Source organism: Diceros bicornis, chromosome 16, assembly GCF_020826845.1.
Source record: "Diceros bicornis minor isolate mBicDic1 chromosome 16, mDicBic1.mat.cur, whole genome shotgun sequence".
NCBI lineage: Eukaryota > Metazoa > Chordata > Mammalia > Perissodactyla > Rhinocerotidae > Diceros > Diceros bicornis.
The window spans coordinates 20,529,613-20,556,642 of NC_080755.1; the positions used below are offsets into that span (position 1 = coordinate 20,529,613).

A 27,030-nucleotide genomic window follows, 5' to 3' on the forward strand; every position below is an offset into this window, starting at 1 on the left:
GCTGTGCTGCAGGGATATAGGAGACATTGCGAGTTGAATCACAGAGCCGGCAGACGGCTAATTCAGTTTTAAGTCACAAAACTGTATCTCTCTTCCTACTCCTTTAACTTTCCAGCTGAAAAGCCCTAGTTCCAGGTATTGATCAAAAAATAGAATTTTTTTTTCTAGTCTCCTCTCATGAGCAATGAAGTTCCTCCCCAGGCCCTGCTTTAAGAAGTGGGTCTAGCTTTCTCCAATAGAGATTAAATCTAGTTACCACTTCTTATTTATGGAATAGAATCTAGCAGACTCCTGGCTTCAGTCCTGATAACCACTCGGTTTTTAAATTTGGTTTTCTGGATCTCAGAGATGGAGAACTGTTTTGAACTTGACTAACTCCATTTGGTTATCTTTATATTTCATCTATCATTGCTATATGTTTAGAGCATCAAAGCATGAAGTTACAGATCCATTTTTCAAGGATGTCCCATTCCCTAAACTCCCTCTATTTCACCAATCCCAAACTTAGGCAGTGGCTTTCAAGGAAGAGCCAGTCTCAGATTCAGTCAGGACCCCCTGAAATCAGGGTGTTGTACAATGATGCTATAAAATATCCATTCCAAATATACCCAGCAGTCTTAGTAGGAAAGCAACTTTAGTATCCTCTTTCTGCAACTACTTGCTACTTAGTGGCTTCATCATTTAGCTGTACAACAAATCATTTAATGACCCTGAGTCTTGGTTTCCTTCCCTGTAAATTAAAAATAATAAAACTTGCATCTTAGAGCTGATGTGAGAAGCAAGTGAGAACTATACAAAAGTGCTTAGTACCAAGCCTACCAGGTAGCATGCACATTAAACAGTAACTACCTTTACTACTCTTTACTTGACAGGTTATTTTGGAGATGGAATGGAATACTATATGAACTGTCTGGCACAAAAAAGTTGTTTGTCAAAGATTAGTTCTCACTCTTTTATGTGGGCTTTGAAACCATATTAAAATTTCTTTAACCTAGAATTCACTAATTTAGACTTTATGACAATTAACAAGGGTTAAACAAATGTTTATTAAATAAAGCTTTAAAAATTAATAGCATAGAGAACATCACAAGTTGGTGACAGGGTTGGGGAGCAAGAAGGAAGAGGGAGCTAGAGCATGTAGAAAGGTTCGACCTAGCTACAAAAAAAAAACTGTATTCAAGGACTATAGCAATATACATTACCATTCCAAGAACGAATACATTAATTACAAACGGGACCTATATTGAAGATTAGTAGCACATTTACTTGGCAGTATTTTGTTGGCAAGCAAATGGATATTATACATGAAAGAAAATAATAAACCTACAGCTTTCCACAAATACTCAATACTTCAGACGTTTTTTACTAATTTAGTTTGGTCATTTTCCAAGTAGTTCTGAATTTGTGTGGAAATAAGTAACTGAAAAGACAGGGAAAAAATGGCTGAAATGAAATGAAAGCTACTAATGATGAAAAGCTTGCCCAAATAATGCATTGAAAAATGCTAGTATCGATATTCTACTGTGTGTTCTCATGGTAGCTAAAAGAAGGATGCTATTATTGTCTAACAGATGTAGTTAATGTCCTGAGATTAAAGACTATCTAGCACTTTGCATAATGCCTGGCATGTATTTAGAACTCAATAACCAAGAGATATTAAACATAACTCCTAAACTCAAGGAGTTACAATATAATTGGGGAAAGAACACACACAAACATTAAACTGCCGTAAGTATTCTGCCTAAATAACATAGCAAAGCTTTTCAGGACCAAGTGCCAATCAGTGTACGGCAAAGAGAAGACAGCTAAAACACATCAGATAGGGACAGATTAATATGGTCTACAAGAGTCAGGAAAAAACTCCCTGGGAGAGAAAAGACTTGATCTGAGGGATAAAATGGGAATAATTTCCTTGCGTTCAAAACTGAGTCACAAAGTGCCTACTACAAGCCAGGCAAGTTGCTCACAGTCTAGTGGGGTATTCAGAGGAAGGAAGAAGGCAATTCAGAACAGGAGCTGGGCTAAAGAAGACTGCTCTGGCCAACTGACTGGATGGAAAAAAGAGGAGAGACAAAGAATCTAGTAAGAAAGAATCTGGAAAAAGATTTTTGTTTTAAATGACTTAGTTGCAATTTTTTGTTTTAATTTTAGACAAACTGCACAGGCCCCTATGGAACCAGCAAATAAAAAATACATTTATTTAAGTATATTTATTTTTACAAATAAATCCAAAACTCCATGAAGATATAAATTTAAGCTACCATTAACTTTGAAATCATGGAATAAAAACAGTCCAAAATTTTTTTTCAGCTTTTCTTGAGTTCTCTTTGAATATTAGATAAAATAGCATTAAAATATTCATTTTCAAAATAAAGGTATCATCAACAGTCAAAAACCAGGAAATAATTGAGCCTTCAAAAAAAATCTGTCTACTATTCACTAAAAAAACAAGACCCAGTGTCAAAGATGGAATAATTTCCATGAATTATACCAAACAAATCTCATGGAAGGAATTTATTACCTTGAAGTACACGAAGAATTTTATTTTTTTAAGTTTAAAATTAATTGTCTCCTAATAAATTTTCCTCAAAATTTGCCTTTCTATGTACTTAAACTTGATGTCTAACACTAAAAATGAATTTGAGCCCAAGTTTCCCATGGAAAGAGATGCTTTCTTAGGCTTACTTAGTCATCTCCACTCCTCTGATTTTTCCTGATTCAGATTTTGAAGTCTCTTCCAAGGGACCTAGCTTATCTCCCCCACTACACAGGCCACTGAGACCCTCCAGGTAAGATATCTTCATCTAGATGATCTCATTTAATGTTATGAGTTCAGTTGCTGTTTATACCTATGCCATAGCAAATCTACCTGAATCAATCCCCTGTAGTGTTTTCCATAAAGTGGGCAGTCAATAAATTTCATTTACTGACTCTCCAACGAACAACATAATGAGGCATCCCACATCCCTTACCTTCATTCCTAACGTACTACCTGGGACTTGTCTATTTCTGCCTGCAAGCCTCTCTTCCATCTTACATTCACCAGAAATCAGTGAATTGGAAGAGGCTGAATAACACAGACTAAATTGATGCAGTAGCAAAGGTAAAAAAAATCACCAGAGCATGTGCTAAGTCTTTTTGAGGCAGGATAGAAAATTTGCTTCCAGTTACTCATGGCTATAGCCAGCCCTGGTAGTATAGTGGTTAAGATTCAGCAGTCTTACCACTGCACCTGGGTATGCTTCTTAGAACCACACCACCCATCTGTCGGTTATCATATTGTGGCGGCTGCATGTTGCTGTCATGCTGAAAGCTCTGCCACCAGGATTTCAAATACCAGCAGGGTCCTCCATCGTGGACAGATTTCAGCAGAGCTTCCAGACTAGGACAGACTAGGAAGAAGGACATGGTCACCGACTTCTGAAAAAATTGGCCATGAAAACCCTGTGAACAGCAGTGGAGCATTGTCTCATACAGCACTGGAAGATGAGAGGATGGCACAAAAACATTGGGCAGCGTTCTGCTCTGCCTATAATATTTTGTTAGTTCCTAGTTTGAAGGGATTTAAGATTTGTAGTAGGTCCAGTTAACTTCCTGTATTGTCTGTTTTGTAAACATTCACATGATTCAAGAAAGCAAGGAAATTGGGAGTCGAGGAATGGGAGTTTAAATAATGAGACTTTTATAAACATAAATCTGGGGAGGAAAGAAAGAAGTCAAAATTTCTGCCTTATACCAAGTTATGGTCTATTTTCCTCATCAGTTATTCCAACCATATACTGACTGTTTTCACCTTAAAAATCTGAACCCTGCCTGTCTTCTGTCTCACTATTTCCAAAATAAGGAGCTGTAATTGGCAGATATTGGGGAGATATAGTTGGAGAGGTGAAGGAATAGGAACATTAAGTAGTATGTTGCAACACCATTAAATTGCATCACATGCCCAGAGATCCAACCCTGAAGGTTGGTAATACGATTTATAATTTCACCATAAACCTGGAGAGTTTTGTGAGAGAGAAAAAATATTTTACAATCCATTAAGAAATATTTTCTTAAGCATGTAACTTATGCCTTAAAAGCAAGTCAACAATGTAGATAGGTTTGTTAACTCTTTATGAGTACTGGTAGCATTTACTAGAGATTCATCATAAATATCAAAAGGATAACATAGAGAGGAGTTTTAGTTAATATTAAATCAGAAAATTTTCTTTTTGATTCTCTTATAATTCATTACAGGTTGTATCAGAATTATTTCAATAAATCTGATTTATCTCCTAAAGGACTGTAAGCTCTTTAAGGGTAGGTGAAGGGCACTGTCCAACCCATCTTGTATGCATTGAGATACATAACGTAATTATTTACACACAATAAATTAATGTGTGAATGATTCATACTGGTTCACTGCAAAATAAAAATCTTTGCTTCCTCTCCTTCTCTTTAGATGAAGGCTCCTGTGGAGTTCTGGATATTCTCTTTTGTTTATATTCCTAATCTATCCTTCCAGCTATTCTTCTATCAAAGGAAAACTTCATGTTCTGGCAGTTTCTTATCTACAGAATGTACTCCCTTTTATTATGGTCGTTTCAGTTACCCTGTACGTGCCCAAATTACCTTGTCCTGTATCACTCTTATCTCCACTGAGATATCTTACCTCCTGCCCTCCTGTTCCCAGTAGTTCTTTTTTTGCTTCTTTCTCTCTATTTTCATTTCAGGTTCTACTTTCTCTGATCCATCCCTTCCACTTGAACAGCTTTCCTCCTGAGGCATGTCAGACCACCCTTCCTTCTCCTTTAAATTGCTTCTAAAACCCCACCTGCTCCATAAAGCTTGTTAGCAATTACACCCACACAACACTGTGGGTGCTGACTTTATTATTCTTGTTTGTACTCTTCGACACTAAGTTTTTTAGGATAGAGGTGTGTTTCCTTGACTTTACCTATTATAAAACGTGCTGTGCAGTTATAATGTATATAAATGTAAAAGTGGTAGGGCTCTTTTAACCCCTTAATCTAACTGAAATTATTTAGATTTTTCCAATTCTTCCTTATTCATCACTCCAAAAATATCTTTGAAAACACAGAATAAAATGCTCCCATATTCTTTGTATTTTCAAAGGCTCTAGCACAAGCTTATATAGAGTATTGGACAGTTTTAGAACTTAAAGGGACAAGTGAGTTCATCTATTTCAATTTCCTCATCATATGAGGTCCAGAGAGATGAAGCATCCTTGTGCATGACTCACACAAAGTGACCAACATAGCAAGTTTAGACCTCCAGACCGCTGTGATCACACCCACATTTATATGGTGGGGTAGCCTGTTTACAAAAAGGAATTGCCAACTATTGCCAAGTTCGCCCTTCATCGTGCCTAAAACTTATTGTGGCTCCTCTCATCACTGGACTACATGACCGTCTCTATAGCGCCACCTCTCCATGGCTAGTTCTTGCTTCTAACTGCTGCTTTCTTTGGGGGTTCTCATTTCTCAGTGTTTACTTTACTATAGAATTTACTATATTTATATTCAAAGCATCTATTCATATTACAGTCTAAAGTTTCCTGTCACTTAAGGAACAATGTTTTATTTCTCTCTTCAGCTCCAGTACCCAGCATACTGCCTGACAGGGAGCATTTGTAAAGGAGCGTCTAAACTATACAGAAGTGAACTGATTGGGTTTTTTATAAGTATACCCAAGAGTAAGTGTTTTCAGAGAAATTTACTGGAGGGAACCAGATTGCTGCAAACAAACATACCTAGATTCTGCATCATAAAACCAGATAAGACCTTCTAGTCTCCTTTCAGATTATCCCAGAAAATTAAATCATAGACCTGAAAAAGCTCTGCATAATCATTATTGATAATACATCTTATAAAGCTAGATATTTTCCATATAAAAATTGCCCAAAATTACATCTTGAGAAAATACGGGTCCCTGTCCCAACTGGGCTTCTGCTCCTTGAACGTTCCTCTACAGTATAGAATATGAGGGGGAAAAGTGCTAAGAAAAGGATGATAATATCAAATTTGACCCTAACCCTAACTCTAACCTCATATTCTATTTTTATAAAATCTGTGCAAGGCAAGCACTGTAACTGTTTTAGGTGCTCTTTAAAAGTCCAGGTGACAAATCAGTCATTCTTTTAAAAGACATTTTGGAATTTTATTGTTGAATATCCTTACTAGACATTTAGAATATTCCTATTTCTAACCCTGCCAACTCCTCACCATCTTAATATGTCTATGATTCACTATCTGAGGGTATATTTGCCTTGTGAAGGTTTAATCCTTTGCCAAGAGAAACATGAAATAGTATCTGTGTGTTTGCCATCATGTACCCAGTGCCCGTGCACAATGCCTGTCACAGGTTTGAAACTCAACAATTGTTGAATGAATGAAAGAATGAATGAACTAGATGCAAATTAATCTAAATAGTGTAACATGCTTGTTTTGGAATGTCTGTTCTGGAATGATTTAAATTTGGTATAATGAAATGACATCAATCCAGACCCAATTATGGGGCTAAAAGAACCTCTCTGCCACCAAAACAACTTCAATTTTCCAATCTTAGTAGATATAGACATTATAAGCTTAGAGGGCTTCTTGCCAGCCTTTCAGCTATCTTATTTGGTCATTTAGTCTTTCCTTGCACTCTCCCTTCCTCTTTACTTTCTTCTGTTCCTCTTACTATCTTTGAAGAATAATCTTTATTAAACATGTGGTCACAATATTAAATTCTACATTTCTGGACATTTCTTTAACAAGAGCTCCTATTACAGCTCATTTTTGCTTCCTTACTATAAGCCAAACTTATAAATATAAAATTCCCAAGATAATCTTTAGATTTATCTTAAGATGAGTATTTGTCAAGTTAGGTTCATCAATGCCACTTTGACTTCTAAATCATGCTCTGAAATATCTCTCAATCACCTACTTACTAGTAATTTTTAAAATATAGTATTCTATTTTAAAAATAAATCAAGAGATTATGCATCTAAATCTTGTCCATAAATAAAAACAAAATTTTTATCATTTTTTTTTCCCCAGAATGTAAATACATCTGATCCATAGAGAACACTGCCAGTGGGTTTTAGGCAAACAAATAACAGCCCTTTAAAATTAACTGCCTCTTGATGTGGAGAGAAGGGAACTCGCACACACTGCTGGTGGGAGTGCAAACTGGTGCAGCCAATATGGAAAACATATGGAGATTCCTCAAAAAATCAAGGATAGAACTACCATATGATCCAGCTATTCCACTGCTGGGTATTTATCCAAAGAACTTGAAAACACCAATGCGTAAAGATACATGCACCCCTGTGTTCATTACAGCGTTATTCACAATAGCCAAGACTTGGAAGCAACCTAAGTGCCCATCAAGGGATGAATGGATAAAGAAGATGTGGTATATATACACAATGGAATACTACTCAGCCATAAGAAACAATGAAATCCAGCCATTTGTGACAACATGGATGGACATTGAGGGTATAATGCAAAGTGAAATAAGTCAGAGGGAGAAGGTCAAATACTGTATGATTTCCTTCATTATGTAGTAGATAATAACAACAATAAACAAACACATAGGGACAGAGATTGGATTGGTGGTTACCAGAGGGGAAGGGGGGAAGGAGGAGGGTGAAAGGGATAATTCGGTACATGTGTGTGGTGATGGGTTGTAATTAGTATTTTGGTGGTGAACATGATGTAATCTATGCAGAAACAGAAGTACAATGATGTACACCTGAAACTTTTACAATGTTATAAACCAATGTTACTGCAATAAACAAAAAATAAAAAAAATAAAAATAAAAATAAAATTAACTGCCTCTCAAATTATTCACTTGCTTCTTGAGCTTAGGAAAAAAAAAATGTCTTATTTTCATATTCACTTACTATGCCTTTCATTTACAATTTTTAACTTTCTTAAATATTATTTCCCCAAGATGTTTTTTTGCTCCCTTGTTCTCCATATATTTCAATCCAATAATACTATTGAATAATTTCCATTTCTTATCTATATACTTTTTACACCTATACACTCATCTATTTACTTGTTTTTCTATCTTTTATATTTATTGTTGTCTGACACCATCTCTGACCTCAAAGCAAACTAAATAGTACTTTGTCTCTTCAGAGCTTGTTGGGAGGTTCTAGCAGGGGAGCACAGCTACTCATATTCCCTGGACCACAGAACAGTCCTCCTCCATCAGGGGAGGTCGTCCTCTTCGAATGAACACAGGCGCCGCTTCAGGAGGGAGGCACGTGGAGCAGTGAGGGAGGAAGGGGACACCCGCCTCGCCAGCCAGAGCCGCCGAATCAACCACGGCGATCAATGGGGTGACAGCTGTCACAGCCAGATTGCCCTCACATTCTATCTTTGCAGTCTTCACACTCTCTTTGCTCCTTGGTTTTCATTACTTCTAGGTTTGTTTTAATGTTTGATTATGCTTTTCTATTTCATCAACTTTGGGGAAGTATGATGACTTATTTAGATGCACTTTGACAGAATTATCCATAGTCCTAGCATTAGATGAAATTATTCTAGATTATAATAATAAATTAATTGAAAAACATTATATATGCAAATTATGAGAATGTGTCCATACACACACAAAGATACGTGAGGACTTATATGTAGAAATCATATAAATAACATACCATATACAATGTTTGTAGGGTGATTCATGTTTACCAAGAACTCTAATGTACACATGTATCAATTGCTTTTCACAATAACCCTATCAAGTAGGCAAAGCATAGATTATGCTCATTCTAGCGATGAAGAAACTGAAACTTAGGAAGGACTAGTTAAGACCACACAGGTGGTTCTGTCAACCGTTATTTGAACTCATGTTGTTTTGGTAAGTACAATCTTTTCTTCTTCTATGTTATGCTGCGTATGCTTAAACTCTCCACACTCATGGTGGCAATCTCTGCATAACAACTTTCAGACTGACTTGAAGGCTTGCTTATGTAATATAATGTTTAATTCAACAAAATAATTTTTTTGCCTTGATATTGGATTTTCACAGGATTTCACCTGGCACTCAACCTCTTAGGATGTGAATTGCATAGTATATTACATATTTACAAGGAGTCTTATGTTCTATTTGTGTGTGGTTCTGAGAAACTCTATCACTCTTTAGTTCTCAGAGAAATGTTTTCTTCTTTCTTTTTCCATTTGTTTTAATCAGCAGGTTTCAATTATTTACACGGGTTTACCAAGAACCTATGATGTGTAATGAATTCTCCTAAGAAACATGGAGGATACCAAGCCAGCCCCACCTCCACCCCCGCCTCCAGCTTCTTTGCTCCAGCCATGCTGGCCCCTTGCTATTCGTTAAGCCTGCCTGGCATGCTGCTGCCTCAGGACGTTTGCTTTGGAAGTTCTCTCCAATTTGTTTGCTCTTCACACAGCTATCTGCAAAGGTAACTCCTGCCCAGTTATTTGCTATCTCCCTGAACTACCGTAGCACTTCATTAGCACCTTTATTATGGCATATATTCCACCCCACTTTATATTATGTTCATTGTTATGTACTAATTTTTTCCTAGAAAACCGTAGCCCTTGGGGAGTATTCAATATATTCAAATAACTATATTTTTATAATTCTCATCCTCTATACAAACTTGATAGTCTAATGCCTCATACATAGTGGGAAATTAATAAACCCGTCATCTTAAATTGAAGTACTAGACAAGGAATAAAAAGTTAATGCTATGGGCTAATGTTCCCCAAAGTGTGAGGTATGTACCACCTTAACTGTAATGCATGGAGACTGCTCTTTCTAATTACGCAAAGGAAAAAAGTCTCACTGAGATGCTAATACGTCTTTAATACCTCTACAACACTTGATAAACTTACTTGTAACAATGAAAGAACAGCCTTCAGGCTTACGGCCTTTTGCAGATATGAGTATGTAGCAGAATTTTTAAAACATTACTCTGTATTAGTTTTATATCTATCTTCTATTTATGAGTGATATTGATTACATACTTATGATTCTGATTGTTTTTGCTTTTTATATTAAATATTAAACGCTTACAAAGATAATTTATAACATAGGTAAAATATAGAGTAACTATTAAATAAACACCTATGTGCTCAACTTAGCTTCCTATGTGGTCATCCCTGACAATCCATTACTCTTTGTCTGAATTTGCACTTCCTATATTACTAATGAGGATAAATATTTTCAGATGTTTACTAGACCTTCATGTTTCCTGTAGGTGAAACGCCTGTTCATGTTAATTTCACATTTTCTTATTTGGTGGTGTTTTCTCATTGATTTATGGCTGTTTCCTAAATATTTAGGAAACTAATAATTTTTCCAGCTATATGTGTTATACATGTTTTATCTTGTTGCTTTTATTTTTGCTCACTTTATGAAACTTTCGGTAAATGGAAGTTATTTTTAATGTAGATGAACATATCAATCATTTTATTTGTGATTTATACTGTCTGGGTCTTATTTGAGAAATCATTTCCTAACCTAAGGTCATAAAAATATCTTCTGTATTTTTTCTAAAAGATTTATGGTTTTGTCTTTCAAACACTTTTATACACGTGAGTAGGGATCAATTTTATTTTTATTTTTTCCATATGGATAATGAATTGAATACTCCATCCATTCTCCCACTTATGTGCAAAAATAGTTCTGTCCCATACTGAGTTTTTATATGTCTGATATCTCTTGGAGAACCTCTATTTTGTTCTGTAGACTAATACCACATCATCCTAATTACTGCAGATTTATTATAAATTGACTACCTAGTAGGACAAATCTTCCCCTGTCTGTTTTTCTCTTTCAAGAGGATCTTTGCTCTTCTGGACCTTTCATTCTTCCATATACATTTTTGAATCTTCTTTTCAAGTTCCAAAAAATAAAAACATAAAAAATACATTTTAAAACCTGCTGAAATTTTCATTGGAGTATCTATGAATCTATGGATCAAATTAAAGATAATTGACAACCTTACAGTATTGAGTCTTCTTATCCCTGAACAAGTTATATCTGATCATTTATTTAGGTCTTTTAAAATATCTTTCAATAATGTTTTATCACTTTCTCTATGTCTTGCACATAAGATTTATTTCTAAGTATCTAATTTTTGTGTCTATTATAAATGGGATTATTTTAAAACTTATATTTTCTAACTTTTTTGTTGGTGAATAAAAATCTAATTGACTTACATGAGTTGATTTGGTACCTAACAATTTTGCTGGAGTTTCATTCATCATAATACTTTGCCTTTAGAGATATTTGGGGTATTGTTTTATATACAAACATAAGACCTCCAAATAACAGTCTGTTTCATTTCAATTTTACTGCTACCTATTTTTTAATACTTAAATTCATTTTTATTTTATCTTACATTGTTGGTTCGATCAACCAGCAGGCCTTATTAGTGATTTTATTATAAAATAATAATTGCATTAAAATTTCTCCACTAATTATGATGCTTGCTGAAGATAATACTTTGAATAGTCCTTATTAAGGTAAAGAAATTCCTGCCTATTCCTAGTTAAGTGTTCTTTTCTAATCATGAAAGTATGTTGAATTTAATTTTTTCTGCAACTCTTGAAATAAACATATAATTTCTTTCCTTTAAATTATTAATGTAGTAAATTTAATTACTTGATTTCCTGGAGATTGAGCTTACCTTGCATTCTTGTGATGTAACCATTTTAATCATAGCATAAAATCTTTTTTTAACATAGTGGATTTAGTTTGTTAATACTTTCTTTAAAATTTTAAAATGTAAAATCATAAGTAAAATTGGTTTAAATTTTGCTTTTACTATCTTTGGTTTTGATATCAAGATTACACTGGATTTATTAAATCAATCAGAGTGTTCCCTCTTTTTGTATTTTCTGGCACAGTTTTGGAATTATGTTATGTTTGGTACTTTCTTTGTGGGAAAGTTTTCAACAATTTATTAAACTCTTTAATGTTTATGGAATCATTCTACTTCTTTTTTTCTTGAGCCTGCTTTGGTAACACACTATTCTAAGACTGCTTCCACATAATCAAAATTATCCAGCTATTAGCATAAAATTATTCATAATATTCTCTCTTTTTTATCTTGTGCATTTTTTGTAAAATTTTAATTGAGAAATAACGTACATATAGCAAGCTGTTATAATCTTAAGTGTATTGCTTGATGAAATTTTACATATGTATATACCAGTGTAACCACCACACCATCAAGATATGGAACATTTTTAGCATCCAGAAGAATCTTTTTGCCCCTTTCCTGTTGATACCATCCCAGAGGTAACTATTCTGACTTTGACTATCAGATTAGTTTTGCCTATTCTTAAACTTTTATGAATGGAGTCATGTAGTGGTATGTGTCTGGTTCTTTTTTTTCAACATTATGTATATGAGTCATCCAGGTTGTTATATTGCAGTAGTTTATTATTATTTCTGGCTGTGCAGTATTCCATTGTATGAATGAAATGAATTCATACAATTATATGAATGTATTTATTCATTCTATTTTGACAGACATTCTGAATGACTCTAGCTTGAAGCTTATATGCAAAAGCTACTATGAATATTCTTGTTCATAACTTGTGGTAAACATATGCATTCATTTACCTTAGATATAGACGAGGAATAGAATTGATGCGTCATAAAGTAGGCTAGTATTCAACTTTAGTATATCTTGCCCAACAGTTTTTTACAGCAGCTGTACAAAACTATACTCCCACTTGTAAAGTAAGAGAAGTTCCAATTGTTCTTCATTCTTACAAAAAAACAATTTTTGCATTCTTTTTCATTTCAGTCATTCTGGTATGTGTAGTGGTTCTCCTACTATCTTTTTAACTTCTGCACATAGGAAGTTATAGCTCCCCTTTCATTATTAATATTATTTATTGCTGTCTTTTTTGACTTGATTAATCTCACTAGAGGTTTGTAAATTATGTTAGTCTTTTCAAAAAACTAAACTTTACTTTGTCAGCTTCTTTGTTGTTTTCTATTTTATAACTTTTGCTCTTAGTTTTACTATTTTCCTCCCTTCTACTTTTTCATGAGTTTGATTTGTTGCTCTATTTCTAATGTCTAAAGTTAGATGTTTAGCTCATTGATATTATGCCTTATTTATTTTCTAATAATGTATTTTTATGTTCTAATAACTCTCCCACTAAGTATTGCTTTATTTATATCTCACAAGTTTTGAAATGTAGTTATCTTTCAGTTCTAAATATTTTGTTTTTGTTTATTGTAGTAACATTGGTTTATAACATTGTATAAATTTCAGGTGTACATCATTATACTTCTATTCAGTTCTAAATATTTTTAATTTCTACTTTTATGCTCTCTTTTTTCTGCATGGTTTTAATTTTAAAATTTATGGCATTTTTAAAAAGATATCTTTTTCACTTATAATGTATTTGTATTATGATCAGAGAATGTGGTTTGTGTGATTCTAAACTCTTAAATTTGTTGAGACTTGCTTTATAATAGGAAGAGAGTGAAGGAGACCAGTTCATTTACAAGGGTAAGACTTGGCCTGGAGAGAGAATGTGGAAGATGCAAATAGAAGAGAAAATACAGCACCTGGAGAGAGACTAGCCCAAAAGGTTAGGAGAATGGAGAAGATATAGGAGATATAAACAAAGTTTCAGAAAAGAATGACTAAGAGGAAGATGGAACATTGACAAAAATTGGAGGAAAAAAAAAGAAATTATGATTTGATTTGATCAAAGGGCTAGCAGAATATTCAACTGGTAATGTCAAACAGGTAGCTGAAAACCTAAGCCTGGGACTTCAAGTGAGGTTGAAAGTTGAAATATGATATTTTAGTCCTTTGCATGGGATAATAGGTAATAGAAAATGAGAATGAGAGGAAAGAAAGACATTAAGAATAGAATCTTGGGGCTGGCCCAGTGGCATAGTGGTTAGGTTCGCACACTCCACTTCGGCAGCCCAGGGTTTGCCAGTTCGCATCTTGGGCGTGGACGGATGCGCCACTTGTCAAGCCATGCTGTGGCGGCATTCCAGATAAAGTACAGGAAGATTGGCACCGATGTTAGCCCAGGGCCAATCTTCCTCAGCAAAAAGAGGAGGATTAACAACAAATGTTAGCTCAGGGCTAATCTTCCTCATACACACACAAAAAGAATAGAATCTTTAGGAACGTGTACATTTAAAAGGTGAAAAATGTGGGGGAAAATGTATAAATAAGGGAACCAGCTTTTTAGGCTTTTTTAAAGCCTTTGGCAAGGTTCTCAGATTTAGGCTATTAATTTTCTAGAAATACAAAGTACATCTATAGAAAACCACATCTACATGATGTGGTAAGGGGAGCCATAAAGTAATAAGAGACCCAGAATGTAGTTTTCGATTTTCTTTCATTATTCAGAATCATCTTGAATTCATATTTACAATCTCTAACTCAACACAATTTCAGCCAAAATGTAAAACGCTCCTCCTAAATAGAATACTACCACTGCATAGGATGATTCCAAACTCTTTTCCCTAGTACTTAAAGGACACGTATTATATGCAATTCAAGATTCATGGTTGTATACAAAAACATTCCTATTTTTGAAATCCATATGTTCTAAAAAGATACTGTAACCATATGGAAAGCATCAGCAAAGAATCCAGAACTGGAAGTACAGAAGATCTAGGGATGGTAGTGGCAGCAAATTCAATGTGTGGGGCAATGACCAATGCTAGGTAAGCATGGGACTGGGGACAAAGAATGGATATGAGGCAGCTGCTTCCATGTTCCACACCCTGATATTTATGCCGGGGTCATTAACGCCCTGTTCTAGTACATTGTAGATGCCAAACAAATATTGAACACAACAACACTAAATCTGAGAGAAGACTGAACTTGGCAAAGCAACTTGGTCTATTTCAAGAACATCTTGAATCTTACAAACTTATTTTCTCATGTAAATTTTTTACTTAATTTTAAAATACTGTTTATTTAAAGGGAGCTTAACTCATTTATTTTTGCTTTTTTAACTTAGCAAAACTTAGTGTCAGCAATTTGACATATAAAAACTTTAAAGCTTTTTTCAACCTCATATGGCAATTTTTATTATATACAACAAAATAAAACCAAACTCTGGAACTTGAGTGTGTTCTGAATTGTCACCACATACATTTCCATTTTCAGTACAAGAACCATGAAGAAAGAATATTGACTTTAAAACACTTAAAACACACCTTCATATTGAAGATGATTTTTGAATTGTTAGAAACTCTAGCATATTTCAATATTTTTAGATTAAACCTAACTTTAAAGCATCTAAGTACTTTTGGGTAAACTTATCTATATCTGTATGTGTTAGTTACTGTATGTGTTAGTATAGGCAGCTATACCTGCCTATACATCCAAAGATGAAGTATACATTATTTTTGTCATTTTGAAGTACTTACACTATGTTCATTTACTCAACGATATTTACTGAGCCCTTGTGATAAGCACTCTGGGTGTTCAGAGGTAAGAAAGAGGAAGAAGGAAATAAACAAGTAAACAAATAATGACAATTTTAAAGTAAGATTTTCAAGGGAGGGCCATTTGACACATGAGAAAGAGCCAGTGGTGCAGAGATGCTGGTTCGGAAGAGCTGCCCAGGTGAGGTAGTAGTTCGTGTGAGGGCTCCGAAGCATACCCTCACTCAGGAGGCCAGGAGGCAGGGCACAGTGCATGAGGAGGGGTCACCCCAGACAAAGTGACAGCAGCCAGGCTGTGCGTGGCCTCATAAACTGGTGAAAGGTAGGATTTTATTTGACTGAAATGGGAAGCTACTGAACAATTTTAAGTGACTTCATATATATAATTTACATGTCTACAGGATTCCTTCCAACTGCAGCCTGAAGAATGGGTTGGAAGCAGGCAGAAGATGAAGGAGAGTAATCCATTGGTAGGCTACTGCAGTATCCAAGCAAGAAATGATTACAGCCTAGACCACGATGATGGCTTTGGAGATGGAAAGACATGAATGGGATACTTGTTGAAGGCAGAATCAATGGTACTTATTAATAGATGAGATGTGGGGAATGAGGGAAAGGGAGGAATCAGAAATGATTCCCAGGTGTCTGGCTTGAATAATTGAGTGTAGGGTGGTCCCCTTTACTAAAATGATGGAAGTCTGGGAAAAAAATAGGTTTCAGGAGAGAGAATCAAGAGTTCAGTTTGTACACATTACACTTCAGAAATCTAAAAGAGATACAAATGGAAAAGGCAAGCTGTCAACAGAACATAGTAGTCTAGAACTAAGAAGAGAGCTAAACTAGACACATAAATTTGAGAATTATTAGCACAGAGATAGTTACAGCCACATGAATAGATGAGATGCCTATTGAGTAGACAGAGAAGAAAAAGAAGGCCAAGGATGAGCCTCAAAGAATTCCGGCACTTTTAGAACAGGCACAGGAGGAAAAACTTCTAACGGAAGAAGAAGGAAGAAAACTAGGAGAGGGAATGCCATGAAGTCAGAGAGGTGCATGGCAAGGAAAGAGCTATCCACTCTGCCCAGTGCTACAGAGATATAAGCACAGAAAGGCTTTCTTTGGAACCTAGAAACCACTGGGAACCTTGGTAGGAGCAATTACAACTTCTTTGGGAAAGCAGGCCTTGAGGTGGGGTGGGATAATAACAGCAGACTAGTACATGCTCACAATATTTATGACAGAACTTCAATGACAATGAAACAACAATTTGAGTCCAAATGGGGTAAAAATATGAATAGCAATCCTATAGTTAACACACTTAGAAGAAGAAAACACATTTATTCAACACATCCTAGGTTCCAGTCACTGTGCCAGGTCGTTCCTGTATGAAAAAAAGGTAGGTCGCCAGCTGTCCTCCATGTTGCCATGGATGAGAAAAGGCTCTGGGAGGGCCATCAGCCAGACACAGCTCCACAGCACCCATCCATGGAGGCATTTGAAGACGTATTAGGAATATGAGATTGAGTAAATTCTTGCCCCAAGGATTCATGGCAAGAAAAGAGAAATGTAAAGAGATAATTATAAAGCAATGTAACAAATTTTATATAATATTTAGGACAGCATATACACAGGGCATTCAAGGGGAAAGGAGATGTTTGTGGTGGGAATTTGGGGTCATAGGAGGCCTTCTGGAGTAGCCGATCTCCAAATAAAAGGTAAACTGAACAGCCTCCTGGAAGGTGGAAGGCAGTCAGGAGGAGAGAGATTATTTGAGCAGAAGGAAGAGGACAAGCTTAGCAAGACACAGAGAAAGTATGTCCTGGTAATTAAAGCAATTCCAACTACAGAATAAGGTGAAAGGTAAGGAAAGGAGGGGAAAATTTATCAAGGCTAGAACCTGAAGAGTCTTATATTTCACAAGAAAATGATTATTATATCATCCTACAAGGATGGAGGTGCAGAGCACTTGAAACGTTTCAAATAGGGAGGAACATGCTATTCAGATTTGTGTTTTAGATAGATTATTCTGGCAACCTTGTGGAGATGGATTTGAAAATGATAAGACTAAAGTCCAAGGGAACAATTAGGATGCGGCTTCAATAGTTTAGCGAAAGATGATCAGAGATTGAGTTTATATGGTAAGGGGATGGAGAGGAGGGGACTGATTCAAGAAATATCTATGAATTGCAATCTAGATGTCTTGATGACCAACTGAATGTGGAGAAAAAGAAGAGACTAAGAAGATCAGTGGATCCACAAGTGAAATAGAAAATATAAGCAAAAAGCAGGTTTGGAGAAAGGATGATGAGTTCAATTTTAGACCCACTGAGTTTGAAGTTCATGGGAACATGTGAGGGAATATATTCAGTAGGCAGCTGTGTATATGAGTCTGAAGTTCAGTGGAGAGGTTCGAGTCAGAAATATACCAAAAATATGCCATATACCAAAAATGTACCATATATTTTTTAAGTCAACGTCATTGAGGTGTAATTCATATTAAAAAAATCACTAATTTTACATCTGGTGGGTATTAATAAATGTATACAGTCATGTAATCACTACCACAATCAAGATACAGAATATTTCCACCAGCCCCCAAAAGTTCCCTCCTGTCTTTTGGAGACACCATTTGGAGAGTCATCAGTAAAAGGTGGTAGCTGAAGCCACGAGAGTGGATGAAGCTACATGTAAAGTGAGAGTAGCAATGAGGACACTAGCTTATAGGAGTAGGCAGAGGAAGCAGAAGGCTATGGAACATCCAAAGAGGTATAAACAGAACCAGGAGGGAAGATAGAATTCAATATGGACGGAATGGCTAATAGAGACAAGTAGAGCAGTAAGTAAACTAGGATAAGTTCTCTTTTTTTAAAACGTGCATTATTGGTCAATTAGGTCAGCAGACACCTTGGAGAAGTCAGTTGTAGGAAAGGGATGGGAGCAGAAGATCCCTTGCAGTGGGTGGAGGAAGTGAGTGACAAGAGAAAACAAGACAGCAATACTGAGAGGATTTTATGAAAAGGACAGGGATGAAACTGCACTAGAGGAAAGTGCCAGTGGAATTATGAAAAGAGAATCTTGAACCTGGAGTTAGAGACCTGGATTCTCAGAGCTCCTTGTCTACCACTTAACTAGCTGTGTGACCTTAGATCCAATTTATCTGGGTCTGTTTTGCTGTCTGTAAAATAAGGCAGCTTAATCAGATGATCTGCATTGTCCCCTCTAGAACTGATTCTGTGGCACTGTATGGGCAACTAGCAACATGGAGATAACTGGTAACCCTTGCAAGAGCAATTTCAATGGACTAGTGGGGATGGCATGAATTGAAATGTGAGTAAATAATCCCTGGGAGGCACCTGGCTATGAAGGGTCCTGTAGATATGGAGGCAGAAGAACACATGCTTCCAATATCATCATGAGACAACATTTTGAGGTCCAGATGGGGCAGCACCTGACCAGAGAGCCAAGCCAGTGGCAATAAACGCCAGAAAAAGAACTAAGATTTATTTAACACATAGTAAATGTCAGTAACTCTGCAAGATGCTTCATATGTGGAAAAAGCTAGATGGCCAGTGTTCCTTCTGTCTCAAATGATCTCTACCATTTATGGAATCATTGTAGGTTATGTACAAATTTAGATCATACTCAACATTTGTGGAGCAAAAGGAAATGAATAGGTTCCCCCCTCAAATTTTATCCAAAACAAAGTCTCCATAAAATTTAGATTAATAATCATAGGATTTTGGCACAAAGAACATATTTTTCATAAATTCAGAAAGCATTACACAGAAGAAATGGGGGTTCAAATTCAGATCTTCTGTCTTCAATTCCAACTTTCTCTATTACATGACAGCTACCTACTATGATCCTTCTTTAAGTGTCACAGGCCTTGTCTTTCATCCACTTCTTGGATTGTATGAGTTTATACAGTACTAATCCTTCCCTAGATTATACCTAAATCCTTTTTAAATAGGTAACCTAGTCTCGACCACATTCTTTTCAGTCTTTGAAAGATGCATTCCAGAGTCTACCAATACCTTTATGTGATTTTAAGTCATAGTCCAGAAAAATCTAATCTTGTTCTTGACAATATCTATGTATCAAGGTTTTATTATCTCCTGTGGTCTTCTTTTTTCTTCTGATGTCTCAATCCTCAGCAAGAAGAAGAGATGAAAATACCACCTACAACACTAAGTCCTTCAATTCCTACCTAGGACATCTGAGTTAATAGACACACACGTTATACTTCTTTTTGTTAAAAAATTTATTCCCATATGGCATACCTGTCTTTTGGCAAAGATGTAATAATTTCTCTTTTACCTACGCTGGTGAAAAATTTACATATTACTCGGAATGAGAAGTCACAGAAGCATAACTTGGCTAACAAAGAATGTGAACAAACTAGTATTTATCATATGTCTTGTTCTTGCTGACCTTATTTATAGGCTTCTTTTTGTAAAATTTTACACATTTAGATAATTTTCTATGTCAAGTCCAAATATTATGGTCTACTGTACATTTTTAACTGTAGAGAGTTTCAGAAAGAAAGTGGGCACATAAAATTTTATGACGTAAATAGTCTAATGAAGAAAAAGGGTAATGATGAAAATGTTGAACAAATTAGTGAACTTTTGAAGCACAAAGGAAATATGTACAACTGAATCCTAATATCTGGTCAATTAAGGGCATTGCTACAAGCTCTTATTAATCAGGTTTAACAAAGAGGTAGCCTGCTACATAAAGAATCATTTTAACCCTCAGTAGCTAGGTGTTTAAAAAACACTAATGTAAGAATTACAATTAAAACGTACTTTAAAAAATATTTTATATATTATTCTATGTAAGTGTAGGATGTAGTTAAACCTTATCATTATCATTAAGATTTTAGGTATAATGAAAAATTTGACCACTCCTTAATGAGAAATTCTCCTAATCAAGTAACTCTAACCAAATTAACATGTAAATATGTCCTCCTTCCTTTTAAAAATATTTCACCTTAAATGGTATTATAATACACGTAGCAATTTAGAAATGTCAGAAAATATAATCCAGGAGCAGATAAGAAGAAACAGGCATATGCCTTTCCATAAACAATCTAAGAAACAAGAACCTGGTTTTGCTTGATTTTAAATGAACACATACCACCACAATCACACACACACAGACACACACACACACACACAAATACAGTCATTTTAAATCAACTTTATACACTATTTAAATTAAACATGAATATACAAACTCCTCCATATTTGTTACGCATAGCAAAATAAAAAAGAGAGGAGTAATTTTCTACATAAATGTTTTCTTAAAATTCTTGTTCATAAACACTTTAAAAATAAGACATCTTGGAGACAATTGGGGAAATCTGAATATGGACTTCTTATAGATGACATTACAGATATATTTAATTTCTTTAGCTGATTTAGTTAACTGCCTTAGCTAATGATATTATGTTTAAATAGGAAAATGTCCTTATTCTTAGGAGATATCATGATATCTGAAACTTACTTCCATGTGGCTCAAGTTAATAAAAAAGGTTTCAAAGAGCGAGAGAAAAACGTGACAAAATGTTTCTATCTGGTAAATCTGTGACGTGGATACACAAATACACATACGCTCATTGTGTTATTCCTCTAACTTTTCCATAGATTTAAACATTTTTGAAATAAAAAAAGTTAAAAAAAATAATTCATTTCATATGATTATAACTACCAGTATTTGTTTCAAAAGAAACTATTTGATCCAACACACGAGGCGTGAGCCATTATGAAAACTGGTCTTGCAGCTGTCCTCATCTGTTTGAAAGGACTTCATTTATTTAAGTGAGAGAAAGGTGCAGATTTACTTGAGGAGGGGAGAAGGGAAAGCAGCTTCAAAGTTTGGGAGCTTGCCTGTCACACAGATGCCACATTTTCTGAGGATGGGCTCTCCGTTAGTCTTCCAGCTCTCCCCTACCAGCTGACTGATGGCTATCTGCAGGGAGACGCAGGGGGCCCGCCAGGAGGGCGTGAATGCAGAGACAAGATAAGGAAAATGCAGTGACCCCAAACTGAAGGGAGATGGATCTCCCTGGGGTTTTCATTTGGATGGATCTCCAGATAGGGGCAGGTAGGGAAAGTGGAAAGAGCTATTAGAAACCAGGTGATAAAGCATAAAGACATTATAACAAAATGAGCCCTCCTCGGCTCAGCTTCACGGAGTGATGACTTGTAAAACTATGTCGTTGTAAACGAACTTGTTTTTCATACTCACTGTGGCAAAGAAAACATGAAACTACTCTTAAACTCAGAAAAAAACACACACTAATTTTGAAACTCAAACCCAGAGAGTGAAGACTCTGGGAGAGTGCCTTTAAAAGGTATGTTGGGCATGCAGTGCTTAATAAATATAGGGGCTTTTAGAAAATCCTGTTGTGAGAAAATATTTTCCTCACTACTCAGAAGACAAAGAAAAACAGTGAGTGTTGAGAGCACAGTATTAAAAAGCCACCTCTACCCAATTTGTTATCCACAAATATATATATTCTTTTTAATTTACTCTAAGCCAGCATGTTGGCTCATAGCCTCTTACTTTTATGTCATTATTTCTCTGCCATGCACACAAGTCATAGCTGGGGATTTCAACTCGCGGTGAAGCTATGCTGAGATTCCAGATCTCAGTGGTGTTGGCATGAGCGCTGGTCTCTTCAGTCATAGAGAAGACAATATCCTAGGGAGACTGGAATTAGTCCTATTTTGCACCATTCAAGCCAAAATGCTGCTTATCAAGAAGCAAGTAATTGCTAGCTAATGGCTATGGGGGAAAAAAAACCATTGCATTTCAATCTAAGCATCTCTTGGCACATGACAATGAATAAAGCTAGGAAAGTGTACACATAAAGTGGAGACAGTTACTTGAGGAGGTTAAATAGCAAACATTAAAAAGGCAAGTTACCTCATCCGACTGGGAGGGACTGATTCTGGGCATTGGTGATACTTGTGGAGTTTTCAACTGTGTGCTATTGCTATCTGGCACGAGCTCTCGGTGGACCGTTTGGATGTGGTTCTGGAGTTCACTTTCAGACTCAAACTTAACATTGCAGCTAGAGCAGCGAGTCTTCAGTCCCCCTGCTTTGCTTTTTCCCTCAATGGCACTCAGACTCTCATTCTGGCCCAAGCCTGGTCTACTCGTGCCGGGAGGGATGTTGATGCCTGGGCTGCCGCTCTTACTGAGATTCACACAGCCAGCACACAGACCATATGGCAGGCCGTTGATGTCAAGTTTCACCAGATCTTGCTTGGAACGGAATTCTTTGAGGCAAGATGCGCACTTGTACAGTTTTTGGACGTGCTGGCCACGCCCTGTGGTCTGAACCGCAGACCCATTCCCTGTCTTTTGCATGTGGAATGTCCCATGGATTTTGAGTTCTAAGGTGGAGGTCACTGTCTGCATGCAGACCACGCAGCGAAATCCTGTCAGGGAATTCCTCAAGTCAGGGTGCATTTGGCAATGCTCTAAAAACTCTTCTTCACTCTGGAGAGGCATCTTGCAAATCCGGCAGTTTCCGGTATCGAGACTCTTACTGTGTGTGACTTTGTGTTCGGTAAGAGTTAAGAGGGAGGGAAACCGCTCTCCACAAATAGGGCACATGTAGTGTTTGACAGGGCCTAGGTGGGTCTGCATATGTTCTCGGAGGCCATTTTCAGAGAAGAAGGTTCGAGAGCACACGTTACACTTGTAATTCCCTTTAATAAGCTCGGCTTTCTTCTTCACGATGGCACTTTCTCCAGGTCTGATGTTGTGGTCTCGGAGCTGGTGGTTCTGCAGCAGAGTTTCCATCGTGTAGGCTGCCCCACAAATGTCACACCCATACATGGGCTCCGAGGTGTCCACGTCTTCTTCGCTCCCGTCATGACTATTGTGGGACTCTTGACTGTTGGTCAGCAAGGTCTGCAGCTCCACTTCCTCCTTCTGCACTTGCTCAGAAGCCCCATTTGCTCCACAGTTGGGAGTCTTGGTTTCAAACACACAGTGCTTCTCCCGCAAGTGTTTCTCCAGCAAAATGATGGCGTGGAAGGCTTTGCTGCAGAACTTACAGTTATACTTCTTACTGTGAGTGGTGATGTGGCACTGAAGCTCCACCTCAGTACCAAAGGATTCACCACAGAAAATGCACTTGTGCACTTTCCCTTGATTTTCCAGGTGGTTATGTTTCACATGCAGCTGCAAGTCGGTCTCATTGCGGAAGTCCCAGTTGCAAGACGTGCACCTGTAGACTTTCTTTTCGTTACTGTGTTTTACAGCCAAGTGAAGTTGAATGGAGACTTTCGAGTCAAAAACTTCCTGGCAGAGGGTGCAGCGGAAGAAGACAAAGGTGTGCATGTCCAGCAGGTGTTTCTGAAGGTCATCCACCGACGTGAACTGCTTATCACAACTCTCACAGATGTAATACGTTGAGGTGATCATAAAATGAATGGTAACGTGCTTCAGCAAGGATTCTTGGTTGGGGAATTCCTTGTTGCACTGAGGACAGGTCAATTTTGGAAGCACAGTGTCAAGGTGAGTTTTTAGGTGAGTCTGAAAGCTGTCTAGGGACGTGTACTTAGCACCACACTGATTACAGATATATTCTCCGGCTGGACGCGCAGGAGCACCTCCCACTGCCTGCATCATCTTAAGAGATGTCTGCTCTATGGCCACAGGAGATAGGGGGCTCAAGGCCCTGGATTTTTTCCCATTGTGAATATAATTCAGGGCCAAAGGAATGTTTTTATGATTCTCTTTGATGTGCTTGTTCAGTTTAAGAACACTATTGAATATTGGAGAATTCGTACAATAGGAACAAGAATAGACTTCTACTACTGGTTCTTTTGGAGTCCCAAGCACTGGAGACCCAAATCGGGAGCCACTGAGGTCACAATGGACCTGTCTTATATGCTCTTCGAGGGAAGAGTCAGTAAGAAACCCCATGTAGCAATGGGGGCAAAAGAATGCGTTGCTATCCTTAGCTGCAGGGTTCGCAAATCCATGAGAACATCGGATGTGTTCCTGAAGAGTGTTGAGGTCATTGACAACTTCGGAGCAGAAGTTACACTGGTAGACTATGGCGGGCATGGCAGAAACAATCAGACCTGGGTCCTGAGCTTCATGCACTTGCTTAAGATGTTCATTTAGGTTATAGAGTGAGGGCAATACCTCCAGGCAATACTGACAAATATGGGCCTGTTCAGGCTTATCTAAATGCATAGTTTTCAGGTGAATCTGCAGAACTGCCAGACTTGAAAATAACTGCTTGTTGCAGTAAATACAGCTGTAGGTAACTTTTGCTTGTTTACTTGAGGGCACGGTCATGTCAGGGGTCTGCTGGGCAGCCCGCTTCCTCCCTCTACTCTTTGGGATTGGCGGGGCAGCTTCCACCATGGTTGAGCTGTCCACTGAGAGGTTGGAATCTGGAGTCGTGCTGGACACAGAGGTGTAGCCCACCGTGACCAGGGAAGGGCTGTTGCTGTGATTGCAGGATTCGGGTTGCTGGTGACTATCCATGTGGCTGTACAGTTCCTCGACCGTGTGGAAACTCTCAGAACAAATGCTGCAAGAGTTCTTCTTCTCCCCGCCGTGCATCTGCTCCATGTGGTTCATGAGGGAGGTCTCCTCCACAAAGAGCTCATGGCAGTAGACACACTGGAGGGCCGCTCGGTCCTCGTTTGGGGAACATTCAGGGTGGCATTCGGCGATATGCTTCTGGAGGTCTTCCGGGAAGTCAAAGCCTTCCTCGCACTGACTGCACTTCTGAGTGTCCTTCATCTTCCAGTCCTCCATCCTGGAACCAGACTGGGAACCGTCCTTGTTCCTCTCATGAACCTGCATGTGTCCATGTAAGGAACTAGAGGACAGGAAGCCACGGCGACAAATGGCACATTTATATGGCTTGTTGGACGTGTGAGTCTTTAAGTGGATCTTCAAGTGATCACTTCTGGAGAACGCAGCATCACATTCACTGCAGTGGTACTTCTTATCCCCTGTGTGGAGTTTGATATGGCGATCTCGGCTCCGCTTGTGTTTGAACAGCCTACTGCAATAGGTGCATTTGAAAGGCAGTTTGTCACTGTGACTCTGCTCATGGTGCTTTAGGTAGCTGAGGCGGCTAAACGACTTGTCACAGAATTGGCATGGATATGGGAGTCCAGGGCCACCTTCTTCCTCTCCAAAATCACAACCTTCTCCATGGCTAGGGGAAGTCTGGTCCTTGCTGGAAGGTGAGGAAGCTGGCCAAGAGCAAGTGGGATCATCTTCAACATCCACTCCATCTGAAATGAGAAGCAACCAACAGTTCATTTTATGTATTGAGAATTCAAGAACGAGCTTACTGTACCATTTCAACAAGTACACATGTTTGGACCATTTATAGCCTTTCAGGAAAAAAAAAGTGGAGGAGAGAATATTTGAGTGGAACACTTCAAATCTGAGCCCAAATCTTTTATTCCACATTTACTTTTTACTGGGCTGTAAAATATAAAAAGATATTAAATAGTTCTATGTCTAAATTACCCTTTTATTACTTTTTATCATTCTTCCTTATATATATATTACACATTGACAATTTTATTAAAATGCAGATTTTAATATATTTAATGTTTCTTTTGTATTCATTCTAAAATGATTTGCATATTATGTGAGCATCTGAAGAGCCAAATGAAAAGAGGAAATATTACAAGAGTGATTTAAAATTAATGCAGTCAACCCAGATGTCTAATATTTAATAAAAAATTCCCTCTGTATTTTGCTTGTTTTTATATAAAAAGGCAATTCTGAAGACCAAAATCTTTTATAGGGTTTTTATTGATACAGACCTTATTGCTTTCAGCAAAAAAATATTAAAAAGTAAGCACAGAAAGAAGACGGAAAACACAATAATAATTATGTCTTGTGTAATGAAAGACAACCAGGATTTCTTCAATAACTGAAAGATTCGAATACCATAGGCCAGAAAATGGGTTATTAAATGTTAGAAGGGTACTGCCTGATATTAGATGTAGCAAGGATCAGCCAGGATCAAGAAAAAATGAGAGCTTCACAAGGGCCAGATTGTAACAGTGTATTTTGTTTGGAAAGTTCAAGAGGTGGCCCACCATCTCTTCCTTTTGTAAAAGCTTCAGCAGCATGAACTTCCTTAGCCAAACAGGACCTGCACTTTGAGGTGAGCAGAGACAAAGCAACTTGTGAAAAACTGGAAACAGGAAAAGTGATAAATGATTATGGTAAACGCTGAAAGATTTATGAGTAACAAAGAGAAGACAAACAAGACTGAAAGCCAGATATAACCTTAGCAAGTTATCCATAAAGTAACTCTACCTCACATGAGGTGTTTTTTTGAACTATGTTCTTAGCAAATGTGCACTCTTAGTTCTATGCTTTCTTAATATCCAAGTGGAAAATAAGACCTTCTCAAATGGGTTGTGAAACTTCTTTTTTGCTTTTCAAAACAATCTATCATTCGAGATCAGAAAAAACTGTAAAAGCTTTTCACCCTCCAAAAGAGAAAGATTTTTCATAAATGCAGACAAGTGAAGGCCATAGAGCAGAGCTGGTGATTCTATTAGAAAAATAGATTCAATTAGAATATTATTAGG

At 37.1% G+C, this 27,030-nt stretch overlaps 1 protein-coding gene across 6 annotated transcripts in view; it reads right to left on the reverse strand.

Moving 5' to 3' along the window:
* Nucleotides 1–27,030, reverse strand: part of ZNF521 (zinc finger protein 521) — a 275,270-nt gene that overhangs the window by 133,292 nt on the left and 114,948 nt on the right. For 4 of the 6 annotated variants that reach the window (XR_009222429.1, XM_058556915.1, XM_058556911.1 and 1 more), the window contains 2 exons: nucleotides 22,355–25,707; nucleotides 21,992–22,129 (listed from right to left, as the gene is read on the reverse strand). Coding sequence is in view for 5 of the 6 variants with exons in the window: in XM_058556911.1 (XP_058412894.1) it covers nucleotides 21,992–22,129; nucleotides 22,355–25,707 (3,491 nt within the window). In the remaining variant the exon portion in view is untranslated. The remainder of the gene's footprint in view (nucleotides 1–21,991; nucleotides 22,130–22,354; nucleotides 25,708–27,030) is intronic. The other 2 variants (XM_058556914.1, XM_058556913.1) reach the window with 1 other exon arrangement.